The following is a 22,294-nucleotide window of genomic DNA, read 5'->3' on the forward strand; positions in this document are numbered from 1 at the left end:
TATTTCATCTCTTTACTATAAAATAATTCTTAATTTTGGTTCCATTACTTCAGTGGCAATAAATTAATAGGACACGCCGCCATACATTATCTTCATCTGGCAGGCTGAACTTTGTTCTCTGTCTGTGGGCAATATCAACCAGCAATGTGACTAGGCTGAGAAGGTTTCATGTTCATCCAAAGGCAATTACTTTTGAATTTAAAAAAATAAAATCATGCTAAAGATTTTTACTCATTCCAAACATTAAGAAAAATTTAAACATTCTTTTGTTTTTGTTTTGGTTTGGTTTTTTTCAGTACTGGGGCTTGAACTCAGGGCCTATACCTTGAGCAACTCTACCAGCCCTTTTTTGTGAAGGGTTTTTTCAAGATAGGGTTTCACAGAACTATTTGCCCAGGCTGGCTTCGAACTTCGATCCTCCTGATCTCTGCCTCCTGAGTAGCTAGGATTCAGGCGTAAGCCAATGGCGCCTGGGTCAAACATTCTTATGATGACCTAATTTATATAGACAAGCAATTGCAGCATATAAAACAGACTCTACCTAGAAATTTTTCAAGAACCACAGAATACTTTTCTACTTTTTTATTCTTCGTTACAGAATAAAGACCGACATGATGTGGGGCCTGAAGACAGAGCTCCTCACCCCATGGTTGTCTTGCTGTGCAGGCCTATGCCTCACTACTGTTACATGCAGAGGCACTACAGCACATTCGTGTCCTGATCTGGGTTTAACTACCATGTCCATCAGATAGTATACCTGGGGATCTACTCACAGGGTTGCTGGTGAGACAAAGACTTCTTTGTGAACTACTGGAGAATGAGGTGAAAACACCTCTCACCTGCCACACTAACAGCCTTTCTCTACATTTAATCAAGTGTCATTGTGACCTGCCCGCTCCCTTTCCATCTGAGTTTGCAGCCCTGTCCTCTCTTGGGTCCGGTTACAACTCCAGTTACTACTACATGAGATTCCTGCAGCCGTTTGCTGCTGCCAAAGTGAAAAGTGGATCAACCACAGAAAAGAAATCTAGCTGATAACATACTTTGTCTCTACTTTAAGATTTGCGAGGAATTTTTTTTTTTTTTTGCCTTTAGTCTTCCATTCCCTATCAGCCAGCAGACCATAGCTAATAGAAAAAGACAGCAAATAATAATTTCAAAAAGCAGGAATCAGTATATCCAAAAGTTCATTCATTAAAGATACATGTGCTCAGAGCTGAAATTTCAAAATGTGGTTTATGGGACATACTTTTAAACAAGTTAACTTCTAAACAAGTTAAATCTAAAATTTAGACTAAAAAGATTGCATCTATCTCCTAATTTATTATAGAATTAGCTCATGGCTATAAGAATAATCTGAGAACCACTGCCTAATAATAAAGACCCAAGCCTCCAAGACCCCATCTGGGCCTTGAGAACTCTCTCCCCTTTCCCACCACCAAATGATTCAGCCACAGGAAACACAGGCCTGCTCCCTGCCCTGCACCTCCCCCAATCCTACCAGCATGAGCTGTGGGAAGTTTCTCTCACCAGCCTCAGCCCCCTCAACAAGCCATAACTGCCATCCTCGTCTGGCTGTGGACAGCACAGAAGGCTCCCACTGCAGGACTCATATGCTGTCATTTGTGATCACTCTCTCCCCCTAACTGGACTGTATATCTGCTGATCATCTCCAAAGTACCTGACCAAAAGAGATGTGCAATTAAACGCTGAACCACTCAATTCCCCAAGCTAACCCTAAAAACTCAGGTTACAGTCATATTTCATATAAAGAAGTGGCATATGTTAAGTTCCAAATAAATGGCACAAATAAAAGAACAACAAAAGATAAAAGGATTAGGACTGGGCACAGGATTTAGAACATTTGTATATCATGCATAAGGCTGGTACCTCCCAAAAAAAAGATTAAAGAACATGTTGATAGATGCTCATGCCTGTAATCCCAGCTACTCAGGAGCTGGAGATTGGTAGAATTGAGGTTTTAGGCTAGCCCAGGTAAAAAAGTTAGCAAGAGACCATCTCAATAAATAATCCAAGCAAGGTGGTACATGGCTATAAACACAGCTATGCAGGGAGGCATAGGTAGGAGAATGGCAAACTAAAACTGGCCTAGGCAAAAAGCAAGACCCTCTTTGAAAAACAACCTAAAGCAAAAAAAGCTGGTGTAGTTCAAATGGTCAAGTCCTTGTCTAGGAAGCATGAAGTCCCAAGTTCAAACCCTAGTTACCCCCCCAAAAAAATGACTCTGTTTATAACATTAAAAATAAAATATGCCGGGCACCGGTAGTTCACACTCTGTAATCCTAGTCCCTCAGGAGGCAGAGAGGATCGCAGTTCAAAGCCAGCCCAGGCAAATAGTTTTGCGACACTCTATCTTGAAAAACCATTCACAAAAATAGGGCTGGTGGAGTGATCCAGAGTTCAAGCCCCAATACCACAAAAAATAAATAAAGTAACATAGATAACTCGTTACATAATTTTTCTAACTAGAAAAATCTCTATATAATTAATTTGATCAATAAATTGAAATTAAACAGAACAAGTTTTTCCCAGTTGTTTTATTTTTTAAGTGCTCTCTGGCTGCTGCTTTGCTTTGTACTAAAACTTTCTGTCTGGTTGACACTTGATGATATTTTAGTGTGTATGCACGCTCACCTCTTTAGGGAAGGTGAGAGCTTCCATGCACTGCATGCTGACCCCACCCAAGAAGCAGGAGCTACCACTTCCATTTAGAAATGAGGGAAACCAATCATCTGAAAAACGAAGCCAGCTGCTCCTGCATGTGCAGTTACCAAGCTGGGAGCCAGGGCACCTGACTCTCCTACCTGCCCAGAGCCCCACCAGTTTTTGCATAAGGGAATCCTCAAATACCAGTTTTAAAACTGAAAGCCCCTATTTCAAGAATGCTCAGTTCCAGGATGGCAGGATGGTCAGTTAGCTTGATGTGGATTTACACCCATTTCTGACCAACTCCAGCTGACTCTATCAGTTCCATCACTGTGTCCTAGGCGGGAGCAAACTACTTTAACCAACAACGATATTACAAACATGTAAAATAAAAACGGGCAGTCACACAAGAGTGCTGGTTTTCTTGAGGGCAGGTGAACCTTACCAGTTTGGCTGCTTTAAGCTTTACAAAGTTAGCTATCTTCTTTCTGGGTCCAAGCGGTATCCCCATTTCCTTCAGATCATCAACTGTACACATAAGCTTGAGAAGGAAATAAACAAGCACATTAATCAATCCATCTAGAGATAAATGAAACTGAAATGTGAATAAAGCAGTCTAAGAGCCAGCCAACTTTTCAAAAGCCAGGTTTTGTTTTTAAATAATGGATTAGTTTAAGCTTTAAAATCTTAGGCCTCTCCACCTAAGAGGTTCTATTATTTTTTAACAGAAAACATATGCATGCTGTACAAAATTCCAAGCTCTAGTCAAGCACACAGTGAAGCCTCTCCCCTCCAACCCAGCACCATCCACCCACTTCTCTCAGCACCAATGCTGCTGATTTGCTCTCTGTCCGTGCACAGGTCTTCTGTACGAGAGCGGCTACGCATTGTTGTGTGTACGTAGCACGCAGCACTCAGCTGTGCTCTCTCTCTCTCCAGTATCTGAGAGGTCAGACTCTCCGATGCTGCCTCATTAATTCAACAGCTGTACGGTCCTCCACTGTGTGGACCCATGAACGATCTAACCAGTGCCCTGCAAGTGAATGCTAGAAGTGTTTCTAAGATTTCGCCACATTACAAAAATGAGCAGTGAGGAACCTTGCAGATATTCTAGAGGTATTTTCTATAGAAAATATTTCTGGCAGTAAAACTGGTGAGGTAAAGAGTACACTTTTTATATTTTAAAAGATATTACAAAACTCCATAGAAATTGTGACAATTTATACTTTCACCAACAACATGCAACAGTGCTGATTTCTTATCTTGGCCACAGAGTATGTTATCAAATTTATTTTTTTCAAACTGATAGGTTAAAAAATACCCACCCACTTTTAATTTGCATTTCTCTTGTGAGTTTTCATATGGTAAGAAGCCATTTGTTATTTTCCTCTCTATAAATTATCTTTTTTATATTCTTTGCCTATTTGCTTATTACATTCTTACCATTACCTCTGTAGAAGTTTGAATATTAAGTAAATAAGGCCTCTGTCTGTAATGGCTGCTCCAAATGTTTTCCTCATCTATCACCACCCTTTAGGTATTGTTTATGCTGTCTACTGCTAATTCTTTTTCTTTTATGGCTTCTGGATTTTGTGTCATACATAATAAAGTCTTTATACATTTTTATCGTTGTTTTCTGTTTTGTTTTGTTTGGGGTACTAGAGTTTGAACTCAGGGCCATGAGTTTGCTGGGGAAGTGCTGTATCACTTGAACCATGCCCATAACCTTTTTTGCTTTAGTTATTTCAGACAGGGTCTTGTGCTTGTGCCCAGAGTCAGTCTCGGGCCGAGATACTCCTACTTCTGCCTCCCATGTAGCTAGGGGTTACAGACATGCCCCACCAAATCCAGCTTGTTGTTTTTGTTTCTTTTTTGCAATACTGGGGTTTGAACTTGGGGCTTCATGTTTGCTAGGCAGACACTCTACTAATTGAGCCACACCTCCAGGCCCTTGCTTGTTCTTTGACATAGGATCTGGCTTTTTTTTCCCCCAGGTTGGCCTTGAACCATGATCCTCCTCTCAGCCTCCCAAGAAGCTGAAATCACAGGCATGAGCCACTGTGCTCACTACTATTTTTCTTTTAATTCACCTATTTTTTTCAATTTTTTAAAACATTTAAGTCTTTGCCTTATGTGGAATAAATTTAGATGTAAAAATGCTTAAAGCATTCTTAATTTTCGATCTTACATACAGGAAAAGTTACTTTAAACAAAAATAAATCAAATTATTGTCAGTACCAGAGATTCCATATCAATCTTTTCCTTTTCAAAAGTGCTAACATAGTCAAAGAGGCTAAGTGCTTCCAGAGTTTCTTGCAAAGTTAGGACTTCTTCATTTTCAACATCAAGGTCACATGACTCATCCAAGCTCAGCTTTGACTCTTCAGGCATCTTAATTCAAAAAAGAGGGGAACATTACACAGCTTAGAAAAACCCCCATAAAATGTCTCCTAATCTACAGAAAATCTTAAAACAAACCTGCCCTATTGACAAGTCACAATTTGGGGTATTTTGCCATCCAACATCTGAATATTTTGAAATATATATAAATTTACAAATTTAATAAATCGCTCTTACCCCCATTTTCTATAATAATTTAATTTTTCAAAATAATAAACTTTCACATTTACATTTGCAATCCCTAATATGGAATAGTAAGGAACTCAGACAATGAATTATATGATTCTGCCAGGCTGATCTTAAACTTGCAACCCTCCCACCTCAGTCTCCCAAGTAGCTTAGGATTACAGACATGCACGACCACATCCGGCTCTTCTACTGTACTTCTAAACCTTTGTGTATTCTAATACATAAAAACAGCATCAGAAAACAGTACAGATTTTGGACAGTGGTTCTGCTCCAGCTCTAAATCTACATGTTAACAGGGCCATGTGCAGACATACCTGCTTTTCATGAAAATTCGGCTGCTTTACAACCCCATTAGCAACAGCTGGAGGCCTCGGAGATTTTGAGATGTTCAAATCTTTTTGATTACACAGGATGTCAAACAATATTAAAGAACCTAAGAAAAAGAAGTATTTGGCTTTATAATATAGTTACTAAGTGCTTTTACGACACTAAATAAATCCTCCCACTTTTTTTTCCCTAGGTAGAAGTTATACAAAAATCAGATGTTGATCAAGAGCTGATAATCAATATTCTTGTTTTATCAAACAGAACAAATTAAAATATATGGCATTCTATACAACACTAAATAAGAACAAAAGCAGAGTCTAAACTCAAATAATTCATTTCTACCCTTTACAAAACTAAGATATGTAATTATAGGTTGTATACCAATATTATCACCCACACTAGAAACAGTGGTAACTTAACAAACAGATTCAAAATGTATAGATGTGACAGTTTTACCTAAACTATGACCAGCAACAGAGACCCTTCCTTTGAAGTCTGGGTTCCGACTCATAAAGAGTGCATGCAGGCGGTTCATCTCCACTCCCACTTTTTCCACAATTGCCTGGCAGTAGGTGGGGCTGTTATAAAATAAAATATCTAGCAAGGTTTCATTGGTAAAGTGACGAAACCGACCAATACTTGGCAAAGTGATTTTCTTAATATTCCTGTTTAAATAGAAAAACAAAGTGTATTGTCAGTGTCTACCTTTAGTCTATGGATATTTAAAAGTTTAGATTTTTATTTCTGAAAAAGAATAAAATGTATAAATTAATCAATCTAATTTAAACTTACCAACTCATAAATGTCACAGACTAATTAGGATTCTGTAGACAGAATTATTATAAATAGACCAAAATAAAGCAAAAACACTTATTTGTGCTTATAACTATATTATGAATTTTGGTATTCTCTGAACAGTCGCTATATAAAACATGTCACATGTGAAGACTTCTATTTTAAAGAAGAAAGACTAATCTTTCATTTTTTTCTTCCAACTGGAAATCTGCATACCTGACAAAAATTATGGATGGAAGGAAGGGATAAAAGAGAATGCCGCATAGAACAAAAAAGGAGCTATATGAACCAAAAGCTTTTCCTGATCTGAGAAGACCCATGTGAAGTTCATGAATAGTCATGGAGTAAAGGAAAACTCTCACTTTTTTTTTTGAAGTAGTAGAGATTCAACTTGTGCCCTAAACATGTGCCATGTGTCCTAAACAGCACAATGTTCACTAAAATCCAGGTGGGTTATTAGTCCTGTGTGCCAGCATAAATACTGCCTACCTTTCAGTTCTGAAAGGGGAATATTCAAAACTGAGTGAGATCTCTTCATTTGTCACAGTGCCTGGTAACCACTACCAGCATTTAGTAGCACTGGACAAAGGATGCTAAATGGCCTGCAATGTAACAGTTTTGTGTAATGAAGAACTATACTGTCAAGAGCATTCACCACTGAGAAACAATAAGTCTAAACCAGCAGTTCTCAACCAGGGGTAATGTTATTCCTCCAGGGACATTTGCCAATTTCTGGAGACATTGTTTAGTTGTCACATGGTGAGGGAGGAGCACGCTACTGTTACTGAGGCAGGGATGCTGCTAAACATTCTAAAACACACAGGATGACCCCACCCCAGCCATCTAAATCATGACAGTGCAGATTAACATTCTAAAAACAGCTTAGAGGCCAGAGGTTTAGTTCAGTGGTAGACTGTGTGCTCAATCCTCAGGATCTATAATAAAATAAGAAAAATAAAGCCAACTAAAATTTAGATTCTCTTAAATATCCATAATAGAAATAGCCACATGCACAGGGAACAGTGCACGTAAATGACACAACTGTTATTTCATTACATGTGGGAGCAAACAGAATTAAAATAAGGAAACATTTACTGAAGTCATAATCAACTATTTTCATATTATGGTTCCAATTTTGCCTCTGAGTTTGACTAATCTGAAAAACAAGTTATCAAGATCTACAAACCTGTCAACACCTGTGGCATCCCCACCCAGGGCACTATGCCAGTGGACTGGAAGGAACTCCACTCTGCTTACTTTCCCATCATCTAAACCTTTCTTGAAATGTGTCTGCAGCAATTTGAGAGAAACCACCCTAAAATCATCCACTTGGGAAAAAAAAAAAAAAAATCAAGAAGATAAATTAACTTATTGATTAACGGCAAATTAGTAATTACCTCAAATATGCCAGTATTTTGATAACATCGATATACATTTTTATAACAATGACAAAATTAGTAAAAGCATAAAAAACAACCAACTTTTAGAAGATTTTTTTCTAACTTTTCATCACTTTAGAGGAATGCATAAAGCCCTGGGAGGTAATGTGGCACAGGATAAGCCCAAAAGACTAGAACCAAACTACCTGTGGTAGGACCCAGCTCCAACATCAACTGACTATGACTGAAGGAATTTAGTTCAGCCCAGCAGTGGGGACAATAGCAAGAGCATCAACACCCCAAAGCTGTACTTGTGAGGGCTAATGATACAGTATGTGCAAGGTACTTAGCATAGCAAGTATTCGGCAAACATGAACTGTCATTATAGAGATATAAAATTTCAACAACAAATCAACCTAGGTCCATTAAACCACATACTCTCCCTGCCAATCAGCTCAGTGCACAGGTCCTCCATATTGCTAGAAGCGGTAAGACACAGGCTGTCTACCAGAAAGGCTAAATGATTTCTAAAATCCTCTAATCCTTCAGAATCTAGGATTTTATGAGTTATTTATGTCCTAAGAGCAAATCAAACACAAATTAGTATTTCCCACTGATCATACAAATCTTCTCTTACAGCCCCTCAGCAAGCAGTATAAAGCTGGAAATTATCCTAAAAATGAGTACTTAAAAGATCTCCTATCAGTTCTCAGATGGCTCTAGTAATAGTGTGACTAGCACTTACCACATTCAACAATGCCTCTGAAGCGCAAGTCACACACAGGCCCAACGCCGTGCACCACCAACACCAAATGGTCAACCTGAGGCATTTCCCCTAGTTAAAAAATATATGTACATATAAAAGCTGAGAATTTGTTTGCGTTTTCTTTTTTTTCTTTTGTAATACTGGGTTGTGAACTCAGGGCCTCATAACTTGCTAAGCAGATATTCTACAATTTAGCCACACCACCAGCCCAGATTTTGTGTTGGGTATTTTTCAGATAGAGTCTCACAAACTATTTACCTGGGCTGGTTCTGAACAATGATCCTCCTGAGTAGCTAGGATTATAGGCGTAAGCCACTGATGCCCAGCTGGGCTTTCTTAATTTTTATAGCAAAATTTTTAACATCCCTTTTATCATCACACACTGAACAAAGAAATTCTCAACGCTTCCAAGCAAATAAGCCTCGTTACCCTCTACCAAACAAGAGTAATTTGTCAGTCTTGGCAAATAACAATGAACTAGATAGAAAGGTGAAGAAGCAGCTTCTGTGTGTTCCCAGTATGATCAGCAGCTCTGGACCTACTGAAGCTTCCATAATGTTATGATCTTTTCAGGACCCCGCAGCACAGAGGGTAGGGGAGTAGCTCAGTGGCAAAATGTTTCTTAGCATGCCCAAGGCCTTGGGTTCAATCCCCAACACCCAAAACAAAAAAACCTCTCCAGAACACTGCTAATATAAAACTTTAAAATCTTTTTCCAGGATTCTTCTCCCAAACCTGATTCACAAAAACTGTAGGAATAGTACCAAGTTGTATCTATTATTTTTCTACACTACTTCATTCAGATTTCATAATATCTGCTTATTTTATAAGTTTATGAGACAATGAAACAAATATGACATACATGTAGCTGTCAAAATAAAATCCATATTTAAATGGAACAAAAAGAGAACCAAAACAGGGGTTGGAAAATGATGGTCCAGGGGCCAAATCCTGCCTACTACTTTTTTTTTGGTAGGGCTGGGGTTTGAACTCAGGGCTTCATGCTTTCAAAGCAGATTGCTATACTACTTGAGGCACACCTTCAGTCCATTTTGCTCTGATTATTTTAGAGACGGGGTCTCGAGAACCATTTGCCTAGGCTGGTCTCAGACCAAGATCCTCCCCATCTAAGACTCCCAAATAGCTAGGATTATAGGCATGAGCCACTAGCACTGGCCAGCAACTATGTATTAAGTCCCTTCACTGGTGTTGGGGAGAAGTCTATATCCTTTTATCATTTTTACACAGAGGTCTCTCTCCCTAAAAAAGGAAAATTATCATTTATGAGAATAGTTCCAGGATACAGATTTTATATAAATTTTCTCAGCAATGATTTTCCTGAACCAAACTGGTTTTCATCCCACCACTACTGTTTTTATGTAATCTGTTGAGTTTGTTATTTTGTTTTTTGTTTTGTTTTGTGGCACTGGGGTTTTGAACTCAGGGACCCCTGCTTGCTAGGCAGGCACTGTTACCACTTGAGCCACTCCATCAGCCCTTTTTGGTGATGGGTTTTGTCAAGATAGGTTCTCCTGAACTATTTGCCTGGGGCTGGCTTTGAACCTTGATCCTCCTGATCTCTGTCTTCTGAGTAGCTAGGATTACAGGCATAAGCTACCAGAACCAGGTGAGTTTGTTATTTGTAATGTTAGATCTTCCAGATCACCTGAGTAACAGAACCTCCTCTTGAAGCCACAGCCAAGGCACCCTTGAGGATTTCTCCCCGCTACTGGCTCATTTAGTTTTGCAGGTAAGAAGACAGAATGTGGGGTAGGTGTGGGGCTTTCTGGAAGTCATACTACCAGTTCTTATAAATAAGGTTTTACTGGGACATGGCTATACCTAAATAAATGCACATATAGTCTATAGCTACTTTCACATTACAGTGGCAAAGCTGAGTAGTTACAACAGAGTCCATATGGCCGTAAAACCTAAAATACTTGCTATCTGACTTTTTACAGAAAAAGTTTGCCAACCCTCACACTAGAAAAATACAAACAAGGCATTAAAACACAACCCAAAAGCTTAGTTCCAACCAGCAACGTGCTTCTCCATAACAATGCATAATTTAGAATCTGTATTATGTTGTTTGTGTATCTTCAACAGAATTCCAAAGTAAAGATAAAGACACAGGGCTGGTGGACTGATATGGCTTGACTGGTACAGTGTCTGTTTAACAAGTGCAAGGCTCTGAGTTCAACCCCCAGAAAAAAAAAAAGACAAGTACGTGCCAAGCTGGCTCATTTTGGTACAGTATGGCAGGTCATCCTAATAACTGTATTTCTTTTTTCACTACAATAGAGAAGCCTAAAGAAGACTTCACTCCTAAACAAACTATACACACCATCAGGAATTTCATCAAGGCTTTCATCAATCCCACGCTTCACAACCCTAGGCCTTGTCTGTCCGTCCTGCGTAGTCCCCCATTCATCAGGCACTGAAGATGGCTGGAACTGAACAATAACCTTCAAGACACAAAAGGATTACGACAGCGTTCATTTGCAAATTCTTGTCCACTACAGACTGAGTAATGTATTTTAATACACAGTAACCTATGTCTCACAGTATGGATGGCTTAAACCAAGCAGCAGTACTCTTCCTCCTAATAAATTCTGTAGGAGTCCTAACTAATGTTAACCAGCAAAATTAATCAATACCATTATGGCCAATGCTTATATTGGAATCATACAATAAAATCAGAAGTAGTATACCTTGATTTCCCTTGGGTTCAATCTCTAGCACCAAACACACAGGGGAAAAAAAAAAAAAGCAGAAGTGTACATACCTTCATTTTAAAAATCTAATTAAAACTCTAGGTTTATAAGGAAGAAATCAAGGCCAAGTTACCTGCATTAAGGAGTATTTTGTCTTATAAAGATGTAAGACAAATCTTTTAGATGGCAAAATTCCCAATTTCTTTAAAATTTTAATTTCAGTGACGAAAACTGACCAAAAGCCAGGTGCTGGTGGCTCACGCTTATAATCTCAGCTACTCAGGAAGCAAAGATCAGAAGGATTGAGGTTTGAAGCCAGCCCAAGCAAACAGTTCGAGAGACCCTATCTCAAAATAGCCCTTCACAAAAAGGGCTGGTGGAGTGGCTCAAGGTGTAGGCCCTGAGTTCAAATCCCAGTTCTGCAACCAAAAAAAAAAAAAAAAAACTACCACTTTTCAAAAGAAATCTATTCCATTAAATCAACTAATTAGGGATGGTGGAAAGGGGAGAAGAGTGGAGGGGAGGGGAGGAAAAAGGAAAGGAGAGGAGAAAGGAGAGGAAAGGGAAGGGAAGGGAAGGAAAAACAGAAGGGAAGGGAAGGAAAAAAGGAAGGAAAGGAGAAAAAAGTGTGGATGGCAAGTGTGGGATAGAAAACTTTAATTTTTCATCTGATACCTTTTTATGCCATTTAAATTTTGTGACCATATGAGTAGCTTCTATTTTCATTTATTTCAGTGTCAGTAAGAACCACAGAAGTGGTTAGATTGAGTTATTTTTAAAATATATTTTTCTGTAAAAATAAATAAGGAGTATATGCTTGAAGCAACTACTGTATGCTAAGCTCTACTTGGATGTCTTTGATATGTTACTTCACTTTATCCAAAATATGACTGCAGGCAGGACCTGGAGCTCAAGAGAAATCAGGTATGGTAAATCAGAGAATTAAAACACCAACAATCAATCAATTAAAAAAAGAAATAAAAGCATATGGAGACAACATACAGAGAAAGGATACATTTTGACCTGAAAGGTTAAAACAAACCAGCATGAAGGACAGGTAAGAAATTATGGCCCACAGGACAAATCTGGCTCAGCACCTGTTGCTATAAATAAAGTTTTACTGAAAACACCACACCCACCAGTTTACCTACTGTCTCTTCTGGCTATTTTTACAATACCATGGCAGAGATGGTAGCTGCAAGAGACCAATGGCCCTTGAAAGAAAAAGTTGTCATACATTGATCAAGTGGAAAAAATTATCAAGCTTCTTCTGAAGTAGATACAGTTAACATGTTACCAAAACAGAAATTTTATAAGGAAAAATGTAAATTCTTTTTGCTCCCATGTTCAACAGATATAGTAAACTACTTTAAAAGCAAGGTACTTCTTATACTCCTACTGTAGAAGTTACTAAAAATGAACATTTATCACAGATATACAGCAGAATAATTAATATAACCCTAATACCTTAAAATCTCAAAAAGTACTGTTACCTTTGGATTGTGCATAACAATGGTCTCTCCACTTGGAAACTCTAATCTGCGGTGCCACTGATTTGTGGTTACTGCTTTTTTGTATTCAGCCTACAATAATAGAAACAACACATAATCCAGTATGACAAATCTTTATCACATCAAGAGCAAATGTGAAAGAAAATGAAAACTATGCTGCTGACAAAAATCAGTTACAAAAAAGCTCCAATTTACCATACTTTTTTTTATCGTATTAGATTACTTCATTTAAGTAATTACCCTCAATCACTCTTAAATTATATTAGCCCCATTATACAAAGAAAAAAACCAAGGTTTAGATCGTGTATTAGTTTCCCAGGGCTGCCATCACAGAGCACCACAACCTGGGTGGCTTAAGACAAATTCATTGTCTCACAGTTCTTGAGGCTCGAAGTCCAAAATCAAGATGTCAACAGAGAAAGAAAAGAAAAGAAAAATTTGCTGGGTACTGATGGCTCACGCCTGTAATCCTAGCTACTTGGGAGGCAGAGATCAGGAGGATCGCAATTCAAAGCCTGGGCAAATAGTTCACAAGATCGTATCTCGAAAAAACCCAACACAAAATAGAGCTGGCAGAGTGGTTCAAGTGGTACAGCACCTGCCTACTAAGTATGGGGTCCTAGGTTCAAACCCTAGTACACCAAAAAAAAAAAAAAAAATTATTAAGTACTTTGAGAAGAGTTAACACTTTCATGGCACTGAGACTGTGTATATACGAATGTATCTAGCTTTATTTCTTGAGGTCATCTTTTAATTGCTTCAATTTTGTTTTGCAGGGATTTTTTTCCCATAATGTTCATGTGGTTTTTTTTGTTTTGCTTTGTTTTTTGTTTTTGCAGTACTGGGGCTTGAACTCAGGGCCTACACCTTGAGCCACCTTGTACAGGTCACCTGTACAATCCTAAGCAATACACATCATCTGGTTCTCTAACTTCCTAACCTCCTTTGCCTCTTCATCGAGCTGCTTTGGGTTTCCTGGAAAAGGCCGAGCAGAACTCTGGTCTTATGCAACTGAGATGTCAGGACACAGATGGCTGACCCACCCCCAGAATCCATGTCACCCTTATGCTGGATAATCATTAGAGTTCAGATAAAGAGTTTACTGTGCTTCAGATACTGCTTAGACTTCAAAATATACACTTTGGCTTCAAAATAATACGACTAAAACTTAACCTGTGGACACTCTATTTCAGAAGGGTTCTACCAAAGGTACCAAGAATTATAGTATACAGTAAGCCCAACTTATTGGCAGATTTATTGCATGTGGTTTTGACTAAGCATGGTCAAAAAATAATAAATAAATCAATCAAAAGAAATTTAAGAAATGAAAATTTTAAATTCCCACATGAGAGCCACACAGCTCAGTTGATGTGGAGAAGCTCTCAGTCAGTCCTACCATTATTGTCAGTTACGTTTAAACTGTTGTGTACTCTGCTGAGTGTCTCCTTGTCCATAATTCTGTGAAAATCTGCTTCCCAAAAAGTAAATAGTACCCTAAAAGCCAGATAAAAATTATGGTAATCCTCCCAAGCCAAAAATGGTCATGTGTTTAATTTAGGTGAGAAAGTGAAATCTAGTTTTTGGTGAGTAGTATTAATGTGAACAATACTCATTTTTGTGACAGTACGCAGCCTGTTCCATGAAGTTTTGAGTTATGGCTGCTCAGACCTACTGTACACATGGTATAGATAAATTTGAAGTAATTTTAAAGCACTGAAAACTCCAGGATTCTGGAGCAACGACTTTTCTTCAACAGTGGCCTTCTTAGAACTACATGTCTGCAGATGTCAAGGGTCTACTACACCTTTTGCTTGTTTACTTGTTTGTCTTCTCTAGGAATGAGCATTCCTTTTCCTTATTCAACTAGCTAAAAGTTGTTTTAAGAGACGGTTACCTGGTCAATTTTCAAGGACAAAATTAATTTGTACCTCCTCTGCACTCTTCACTCTTAACGGGGTCTGACTCTACTTTCAGTGAGCATGTAGGCCACAGTCAGTAACCAAGTGTGGAATTCGTGTTTTAAATGAAATGCAGAACACCAATGTGGATAATGCGTAGTGAGGAATGACTGTGTCACGCAACGCTGGTGGTATGCTAGGGCTACCTCTCTCCAGCTTTCACGAGCTGATGCCCTCTCTCTTCCCTGGACCTAGTTCCATCACACTGATAGCTGCACTTGGCCACCACAAAATCAGCAGCTTTTCCCCAGAAGAGTCAGTTTAGCAGAACATCACTGTTTCTGATAAATAAGTATCAACTGTAGTACGTGAGTGTGTAAAAAGTACATACTAAATTTCAACATAAAAATACACTTCTTACTATAGGGTGAAATAAAAAAGCATTTGAAGCCTTATCAAGCCTCTTGCAATGTGAGCATGGACTGGTCACTGCAACTACGATCTACCACTACAAAGCTCAATATGCAGGGGGAGAAAATGGCCCAGACAATGTATGCACATGTGAATAAATGAATAAAAACTTAAAAAAAAAAGCTCAATATGTCCAGAGCAGGCATAATTCATAATGCATTTATAAAATTCAAAGGAAAGGGGGGGAAAGCAAGATACCACAAAAAAAAAATCTATTAATTGTTAAAAATATACATATGGATATGGATAAATGAAACATGGTCTATAATTTTTTTCTTTTGGCAGTAATGACCGCTGAACTCAGAGCCTCACACTTGCTAGGCTGGTACTCTACCACCTGAGCCACAACCCCAGCCCTTTTGGTATTGGTTATTTTTGAGATAGTCTCACTTTATGCCTAGGCCAGCCTGGATTGTGATCCTCCTATTTGTGCTTCCCCACATGTGGCTAGGTGACAGGTGTGTGCCACTGCGCCCACCATTGGTTAAAATGGAGTCTCATAAACTATTTTCCCAGGCTGGCCTCAAACCACAATCCTGATCTCTGCCTCCCAAGTAGCTAGAATTACAGGCTTGAGCCACTGTGCCAAGCCAAAAATATTTTTTAAAAGGTAGAGTTTGATTTACTGAGAGTATGGCCAAATTTTTTATTTCTGTTAATTATATGCTCCTCCACAAAAAAAAAATTTGTAATCAGTAGTGACACTTGAACTGTCAGCTCCCAAACAGAATGCAAGGCTTAGTCCTTACTTAAATTTATTTAAAACATGATTGATATTTGAGAGGCCTGTTACTGATAGGCTGTTTACAAGCTTTAAGAAGCACTACTTTAGGGCTGGGATGTAGCTCAGTGGTACAGCGCTTGCCTAGCATGCGTGAGGCCCTGGGTTCGATCCCAGCACCAAAAAAGAAAAGACAAAAAAAAAAAAAAAAAGAAGCACTACTTTAGAAAACACAGTGAACTAAAATGCTATTTTATTTCCCAAATACACAACTGAATTCATTCAACTTATCTCAAACATTTCACACTCAACTATGCTATACTGTAATCACAAAAAACAGATCACGTGAAACTACTCACGATCCCCTCTTTTAAGGTGACTACTGACGCTCATGGTGTTGCTCTGTGCTCTATTTCAATTTACTTTCCCCAATCAGACATTAATTTCAAGCTTTCACTGAATATTAATTTGAAAATGTTCATATGTTTGACCTCTACTGTCAACATCAAATTCTAGCAGCCTAAAGGGTATTTTTGGTTTCTTGGTTTTTTTGTTTGTTTTTTTTTTTTTTTTTTTTTTTTGAGACAGGGTCACAATACCCCAGGATCCTAAGTGACCCCAGGGTCATGATGTTAGTGACTAACATCATGAGTCACTACACCCAGCTTCTACCAAGTTCTTTTGAAGGTTTGATACAAGCACCTCATTAGATCTGTGATGCACCCCAAAAAAGCATATTCTACCTTTAGATACACAGGTTACGATTCAGCACTTTGTGAATAAGGACACCACTTAAAAGTGATCTTTTGTGAACAGCATCAAAACAGGCTATCTTGTAAATGAAGTCAGCTCCACTGTGAGTAGTCACATAAGTCTCCATTGCACACAGGGTCTATTTTTTTTAAATAAAAGCATAGAGGAATAAAGCACTCATACCTCCAGTTTTTCACTGAATTCCTCTGTATAGGGAATAAATCTGCTATCTGTATCCCCCTTGTAAAACCAAGTACAGCGTCTCACTTCAGCTGGCTCCTCTTCCCAGTATACAGCTTTCCTCATTCTGTCATAGAGGTAAACATCGTAGCGCCCGCCATCAGTGCCTAGAACCACACTCTCGGGGTCTGGCTGGACTAGAGAACAAAGACCACATTTCCCAGTCATTACAGGGCATATTTGAAAATAGTCAGTAAGAATATGGTTACTAGTCAACACTTAAAGACTATCAACTAACACAGATTAATCTGTGCTGCTCAAAATTATGACTCTTCTCAAGAGGAAACAAAGATAAAAACATGATCATAAAATAACTGAAATAAATGATGGGGTTTTTTTAATCAAAGCAGTAACATCCTCATACAGCAGTGTCCCACAAAGTATGCTGCTAGAGAATGCTGGGTGATTTTTAAGTCTCATGATCAAATAACATAAGGTTAAATAAAGAACCATATTTATACCTTGTAAGACTTCTCAGAGCCTTAACACTCTCCTGTGCACATCTCTCTCAAGAGGTGAACGCAGTGTGCCGCAGTGTGCACACATTTTTCACAGAGCACCTCCACCTATCAAAGTCCCACAGAAAATGCTTTATAAATGCCCCCCAAACTACAAAGGAATAAAGGAGAAAGGAACATTGAAACTTTGATTACATAAATGATTCTACTTCTCTAATTTCTAATACCTTTTTAAACAAGGGACATTACTAAACCATTTCTTCAAATACCTTGCTCAGACAACTCAGTCTTTATATTAGTATCACCATCTTGAGAGCTTGTTTGGAGTTTCTAGCAGGGGAGTGCAAATACTCATATACTCTTGACCAAAGAACAGACCTCCTCTATCAGGATGGTCATCCTCTTCAACCAAGAGTGCAGCTTTGGAAGGGACTCACAAGGAGTGGTGAGGGAGGAAGGGGACACCTGCCTAGCCAGCCAGATCAGCCAAATCAACCTTGGCAATCAGTCGGGTGACAGATGTTGCAGCCAGTCAGCCCTCACATCTGCATATCACCATATAAAGGTATAGTCTGATGTGTCTGCACAGATTAAGGAATCTGACATTTACAAAAGCAAACCAAGGATAAATTCTCTTCATGCCTTCTTTTCCTAATATCAGATAGGAATGATGCCTGATAGGCACTTACCTGAATTATAGACTTCCTCAAGATTCAAAGAGTCAAACACACTGAAAGGCATCCAGAGTTGTTTGTATTCCACCTCCTTGCAGTAAAACCAGTGGGGCTGAACAGGTTCATACTGGTTCTGAAGCACAAAAGGAGGTGGCCCCTGCACAGAGGGACCTGCGGGTCTAGCAAGTACCTGTTGCTGTGTTGGTGACAGTACTGAAGGAGGAACCTGAAGGGGACAAGTTAAGACTGACATGTTTGCCAAAAAGAGTAATTTTGCAATTCTTCAGACACAAATTGACATTAGTAATAGGTATACTACATTATTTCTACACAACTATTTACTGCAATAACTAGACTCCAAAACAATTAAATTTTGTAAAAACAAAAAATAATAAAAATTAAAAATCTAGTAAAACCCCAAAGTAGTTGCAAAGGGAACTTTTGCACACCAATGGCAGAGTAAACTGACACCCGTAGAAAATTAATCAACAATGTGCCCTCCATACTTTAATCTTCGCAGTATGCATGATCCTTGGCCAGCCATTTCATTTCTAAGAATTTATCCTAAATACAATTATAAAATCAAGAATGTTCCTGCAGGATATATACCACAGTTATTTGTGATAGAAAATTACTGGAAACTTTGTAACTGTTAATAGAAATCTTCTTAGATATTTCATTCAAATGTTAGAATTCTCTGAAAATATTTTATTCTAAAAATATTTTAGAAAAAAATTAATAACATTCAAATATGTTCATAAAACAAAGATTATAAAAATCATAGGTACTGCCAGTCCTGGTGGCTCATACCTGTAATTATAGTTATTTGGGAGGCTGAGATCAGGAGGATCGTGATTCAAATTCAGCCTAGGCAAGTAGTTCACAACACCCTATCTCCAAAATAACCAGAGCAAAAAGGATTGGAGGCATGGCTCAAATGGTAGAGCACCGGCTTTGCAAACGTGGAGCCCAAGTTCAAACCCAGTCCCAACCAAAAAAAAAAAAAAAAAAATAGGTACTATATATTTGTCTAGAAAACAAGGTAAGACACAGAACAACATAAAAAACAAGCCAAGAGCTGGCAGAGTAGCTCAAGTGGTAGAGTGCCTGCCTAGCAAGCATGAGGCCCTGAGCTCAATTCCCAGTGCTGAAAAAAAAAAAAAACCAAGCCAAGTTTGGTGGTAGCACACATTTGCAGACCCAGATACTTGGGAAGCTGAGGCTGGACAATCTCGAGTTTCAGGCCTGCCTGCACACCACAGCAAGACCCATCAAAACAATAAATAAACAAATATATAAATATATAGAGAGATGGGGGGGGAGAAATGAAAACAATGGTTATTTATGGATAATTTTTATTAATTTTGTTATTCTGCATTTTTCAAATTATTTCCAATGAAAATGATCTTAAAATCAGAACACAATTCTTACTACATTTTAATCCAAACTCACAGTTGTAGCAATACAAAATTTACTGAGGTTAGGAGGTGTACCGATGTAAAAGAATATCCTTACAGCTGAGCACTAGTGGTTCACACCTGTAATCCTAGCTACTCAGGAGGCAGAGATCAGGAGGATCATAGTTTGAAGCCAGCCAGTTCTGTGAGACACTATCTTGAAAAAACTCCTCACAATAAAAGGGCTGGCAAAGTAGCTCAAGGGTAAGAGCTCCTGCGTAGCAAGTGTGAGACCAAGTTCAAATGCTGGTGCCAAAAAATATATGTATACATCCTTGCCAGGCTTGGTGGCACATGCCTGTAATCCCAGTACTCAGGAGACTGAGGCAGGAGGATCCTGATTTTCAGGCTTGTCTGAGCTACATAGCAAGAACCTGTCTCAAAAAACTGGGAAAATAAATCCTTATTCTTAGAAAAGAGTCAAAATATACTTAACTGACCTTCAAATACAACTCCCAAAATTACATACATAGTTAGATAGAGACAGAAAGGGAAGAAAGAAGGGAGAGGAAGTGCTGGAGACGGAGGAAGTGGGAGAGGGAAAAGACAGAGGAGATTCAAATACCTGATAGTGTGCACGTGCACAAATTAAAAAACAAATGGGATAAAATGTTAATGGCAGATAAACCTAGATAAAGGATACTTGAGTACTCTGTGTATGACTTTTACTTTTGTAAATTTTCTTTAAATTTATCATTTTATCTAACTTAAAATATTCAAAAAATTTAAAGAGAAAACTATAATTAGTTATTTACAGCTAGCAAAAATACTAACTATACTACATGCTCTGAATATGGTTACTTTTCAAAATGCTGAAATCCAACATTATCAAGAATTTGTGTATTGTTACGATTTAAATTAAATGATAAAACGGATCCCTAAGAAAGAGATCATAGAACTATCAGTAGCAATCTCTGACACAGGGTTGGGGTTCTTAATCCTTTTGAATAGAGACAATTTTTTTTCCTTGAGGTTCTGGGGTTTGAATTCAGGGACTCACGCTTGCTAGGCAGACACTCTACCACATAAGCCACCCCAGCTTTTAATTCTTTTGGTTCATTTTTCTTATTCAGTTGGTTTCTCTGTGGAAGTCAGTTGGAAATTTTATAAAATTCACTCAATGTAAATATTATTCCATATCACCTTGAGACAGAATTTGTATAGATCCAAACTCCATAAATGTAAAGAAATTAACGGAGAAATCAATTTTAGTTCCTGTAATTGAGTGTTTTGGTTGAATAGCATTAATTAAAAGATGAGAAGCGGGCAGCCTGTCAAGACAATAGTAACTGCCTCAACTTTCACATGTTCTTAGATGACATTTATTATTGATTTTTACACTAAAATCTGGAAATATTGGCATGTAGCTAAATCATTAAAATCAATTGTTATTTAAGCAAACAGGTAATATAAACTAAAATATAAGCCACCTGATGAGCTAGCTTTAAAAAAACATTAACTTCAAAGCACAAAACTTTCAAAGAATACCCTCGGTGGCACACACTTTGTAATCCCTGCTGCTTGGGAGGCTGAAGCAGGAGGATCAAGAGTTTAAGGCCAGCCTAAACAATTTAGCAAGACCCTGTCTCAATAACAAATACAAAGCAGGGCTGAGGGTGTAGCTCAGTGATAGAGTGCTTGCCTAGCATGTGTAAGGCCCTGGGTCTGATCTCAGTACCACATAAAAACAATAAATAAAGCAGTTAGGTGGCTCATGCCTATAATCCTAGCTACTCAGGAGGTGCAGATCAGGAAGATACAAGTTCAAGGCCAGATCAGACAGAAAGTTGGAAATACCCCCACCTCATCAAGCAAGCCAGGCATTGTGACCCTTGCCTGTCATCCCAGCTACACAGGAAACATAAATAAGAGAAGAATGGTCTAGCTGGCCCAGGCATAAATATGAGACCTTATCTGGAAAAATAACCAGAGCCAAAAGGGCTGGGGGCATGGCTCAAATGGTAGAACACCTGCCTAACAGCACAAGGCCCTGAATGCAAACCCCAGTACAATAAATAAATAAAATGTGAATGATAATTTTTAAAAACAAATTAATTAATTAATTAATTAATTAATTAAAGGACAGGGAGGGAATGTAGCTCAGTGGTAGAGTGCTTGCCTAGCATGTGAGGGCCTGAGTTCAATACTTAGTACCACAAAATAAAAAAAAAAACGTGAAGCTAGTTTGTCCTCATATATATAATAAAAATTTTTTAGACACTGGCTAAAATGAGAGAGGAAATTCGAATGAATAATTAGCACATAGAGCCTGTCAACATACCGGTGGCAAAGGTCCTGGTGGCACCTGGTACATCTGCACAGGGGGTCCTGAGGGTGGAGGCTGGGACAGATGGCCTGGCATTTGGCACTGTTGCAGCTGTGGGGGTGCAATGTAGGGATTCGCCCTGCTGCTGACAGGGGTGTGGCGGTATGGGTTGTATCCTTGTTGGGGGGTTCCTTGGGGTGGGCTCCCAAAATTTGAAGGCGGGAGACTACTTGGCTGAGAAGGCAAGTAAGTATTTATTCCCATCTGTGAGGAAGGTGGAGCACCATATTGAGCCTTTGAAACGGCTGGTGGAAACGCACTCAACACCTCTGGTGATCCAGTTGTAAAAGGGAGAGCAGCTGGGGGCTTGGAGAATGCTGACTGTCCAACCGATGCTGCCGCAGTGGTTAAGGGCGACTGTCCAATGTTCCCAAAAGGATCACTACTGCTTGATACCTGAGAGAAGTAACTAAATGTCTGTGGTGTGGATGTGGGAACAGAAGTCTGACCGAGGAAGCTATCCTCCTCACCAACATCTGTGGAATCCTCTGAAACAGAGCAGAAGAGGAGTGGTTTAAAGGGCATGCTAGCACGTCATTACACAGGTA

At 38.7% G+C, this 22,294-nt stretch overlaps 1 protein-coding gene across 5 annotated transcripts in view; it reads right to left on the minus strand.

The window, feature by feature from the left end:
* Positions 1–22,294, minus strand: part of Sec23ip (SEC23 interacting protein) — a 43,562-nt gene that overhangs the window by 17,236 nt on the left and 4,032 nt on the right. For all 5 annotated transcript variants that reach the window (XR_012449606.1, XR_012449605.1, XM_074078198.1 and 2 more), the window contains exons 2-12: positions 21,702–22,234; positions 17,979–18,189; positions 16,775–16,968; positions 12,731–12,820; positions 10,868–10,988; positions 8,503–8,592; positions 7,565–7,706; positions 6,040–6,248; positions 5,571–5,689; positions 4,906–5,058; positions 3,113–3,208 (exon numbers count right to left, since the gene is read on the minus strand). Coding sequence is in view for 3 of the 5 variants with exons in the window: in XM_074078198.1 (XP_073934299.1) it covers positions 3,113–3,208; positions 4,906–5,058; positions 5,571–5,689; positions 6,040–6,248; positions 7,565–7,706; positions 8,503–8,592; positions 10,868–10,988; positions 12,731–12,820; positions 16,775–16,968; positions 17,979–18,189; positions 21,702–22,234 (1,958 nt within the window). In the remaining 2 variants the exon portion in view is untranslated. The remainder of the gene's footprint in view (positions 1–3,112; positions 3,209–4,905; positions 5,059–5,570; positions 5,690–6,039; positions 6,249–7,564; positions 7,707–8,502; positions 8,593–10,867; positions 10,989–12,730; positions 12,821–16,774; positions 16,969–17,978; positions 18,190–21,701; positions 22,235–22,294) is intronic.

Source organism: Castor canadensis, chromosome 7, assembly GCF_047511655.1.
Source record: "Castor canadensis chromosome 7, mCasCan1.hap1v2, whole genome shotgun sequence".
NCBI lineage: Eukaryota > Metazoa > Chordata > Mammalia > Rodentia > Castoridae > Castor > Castor canadensis.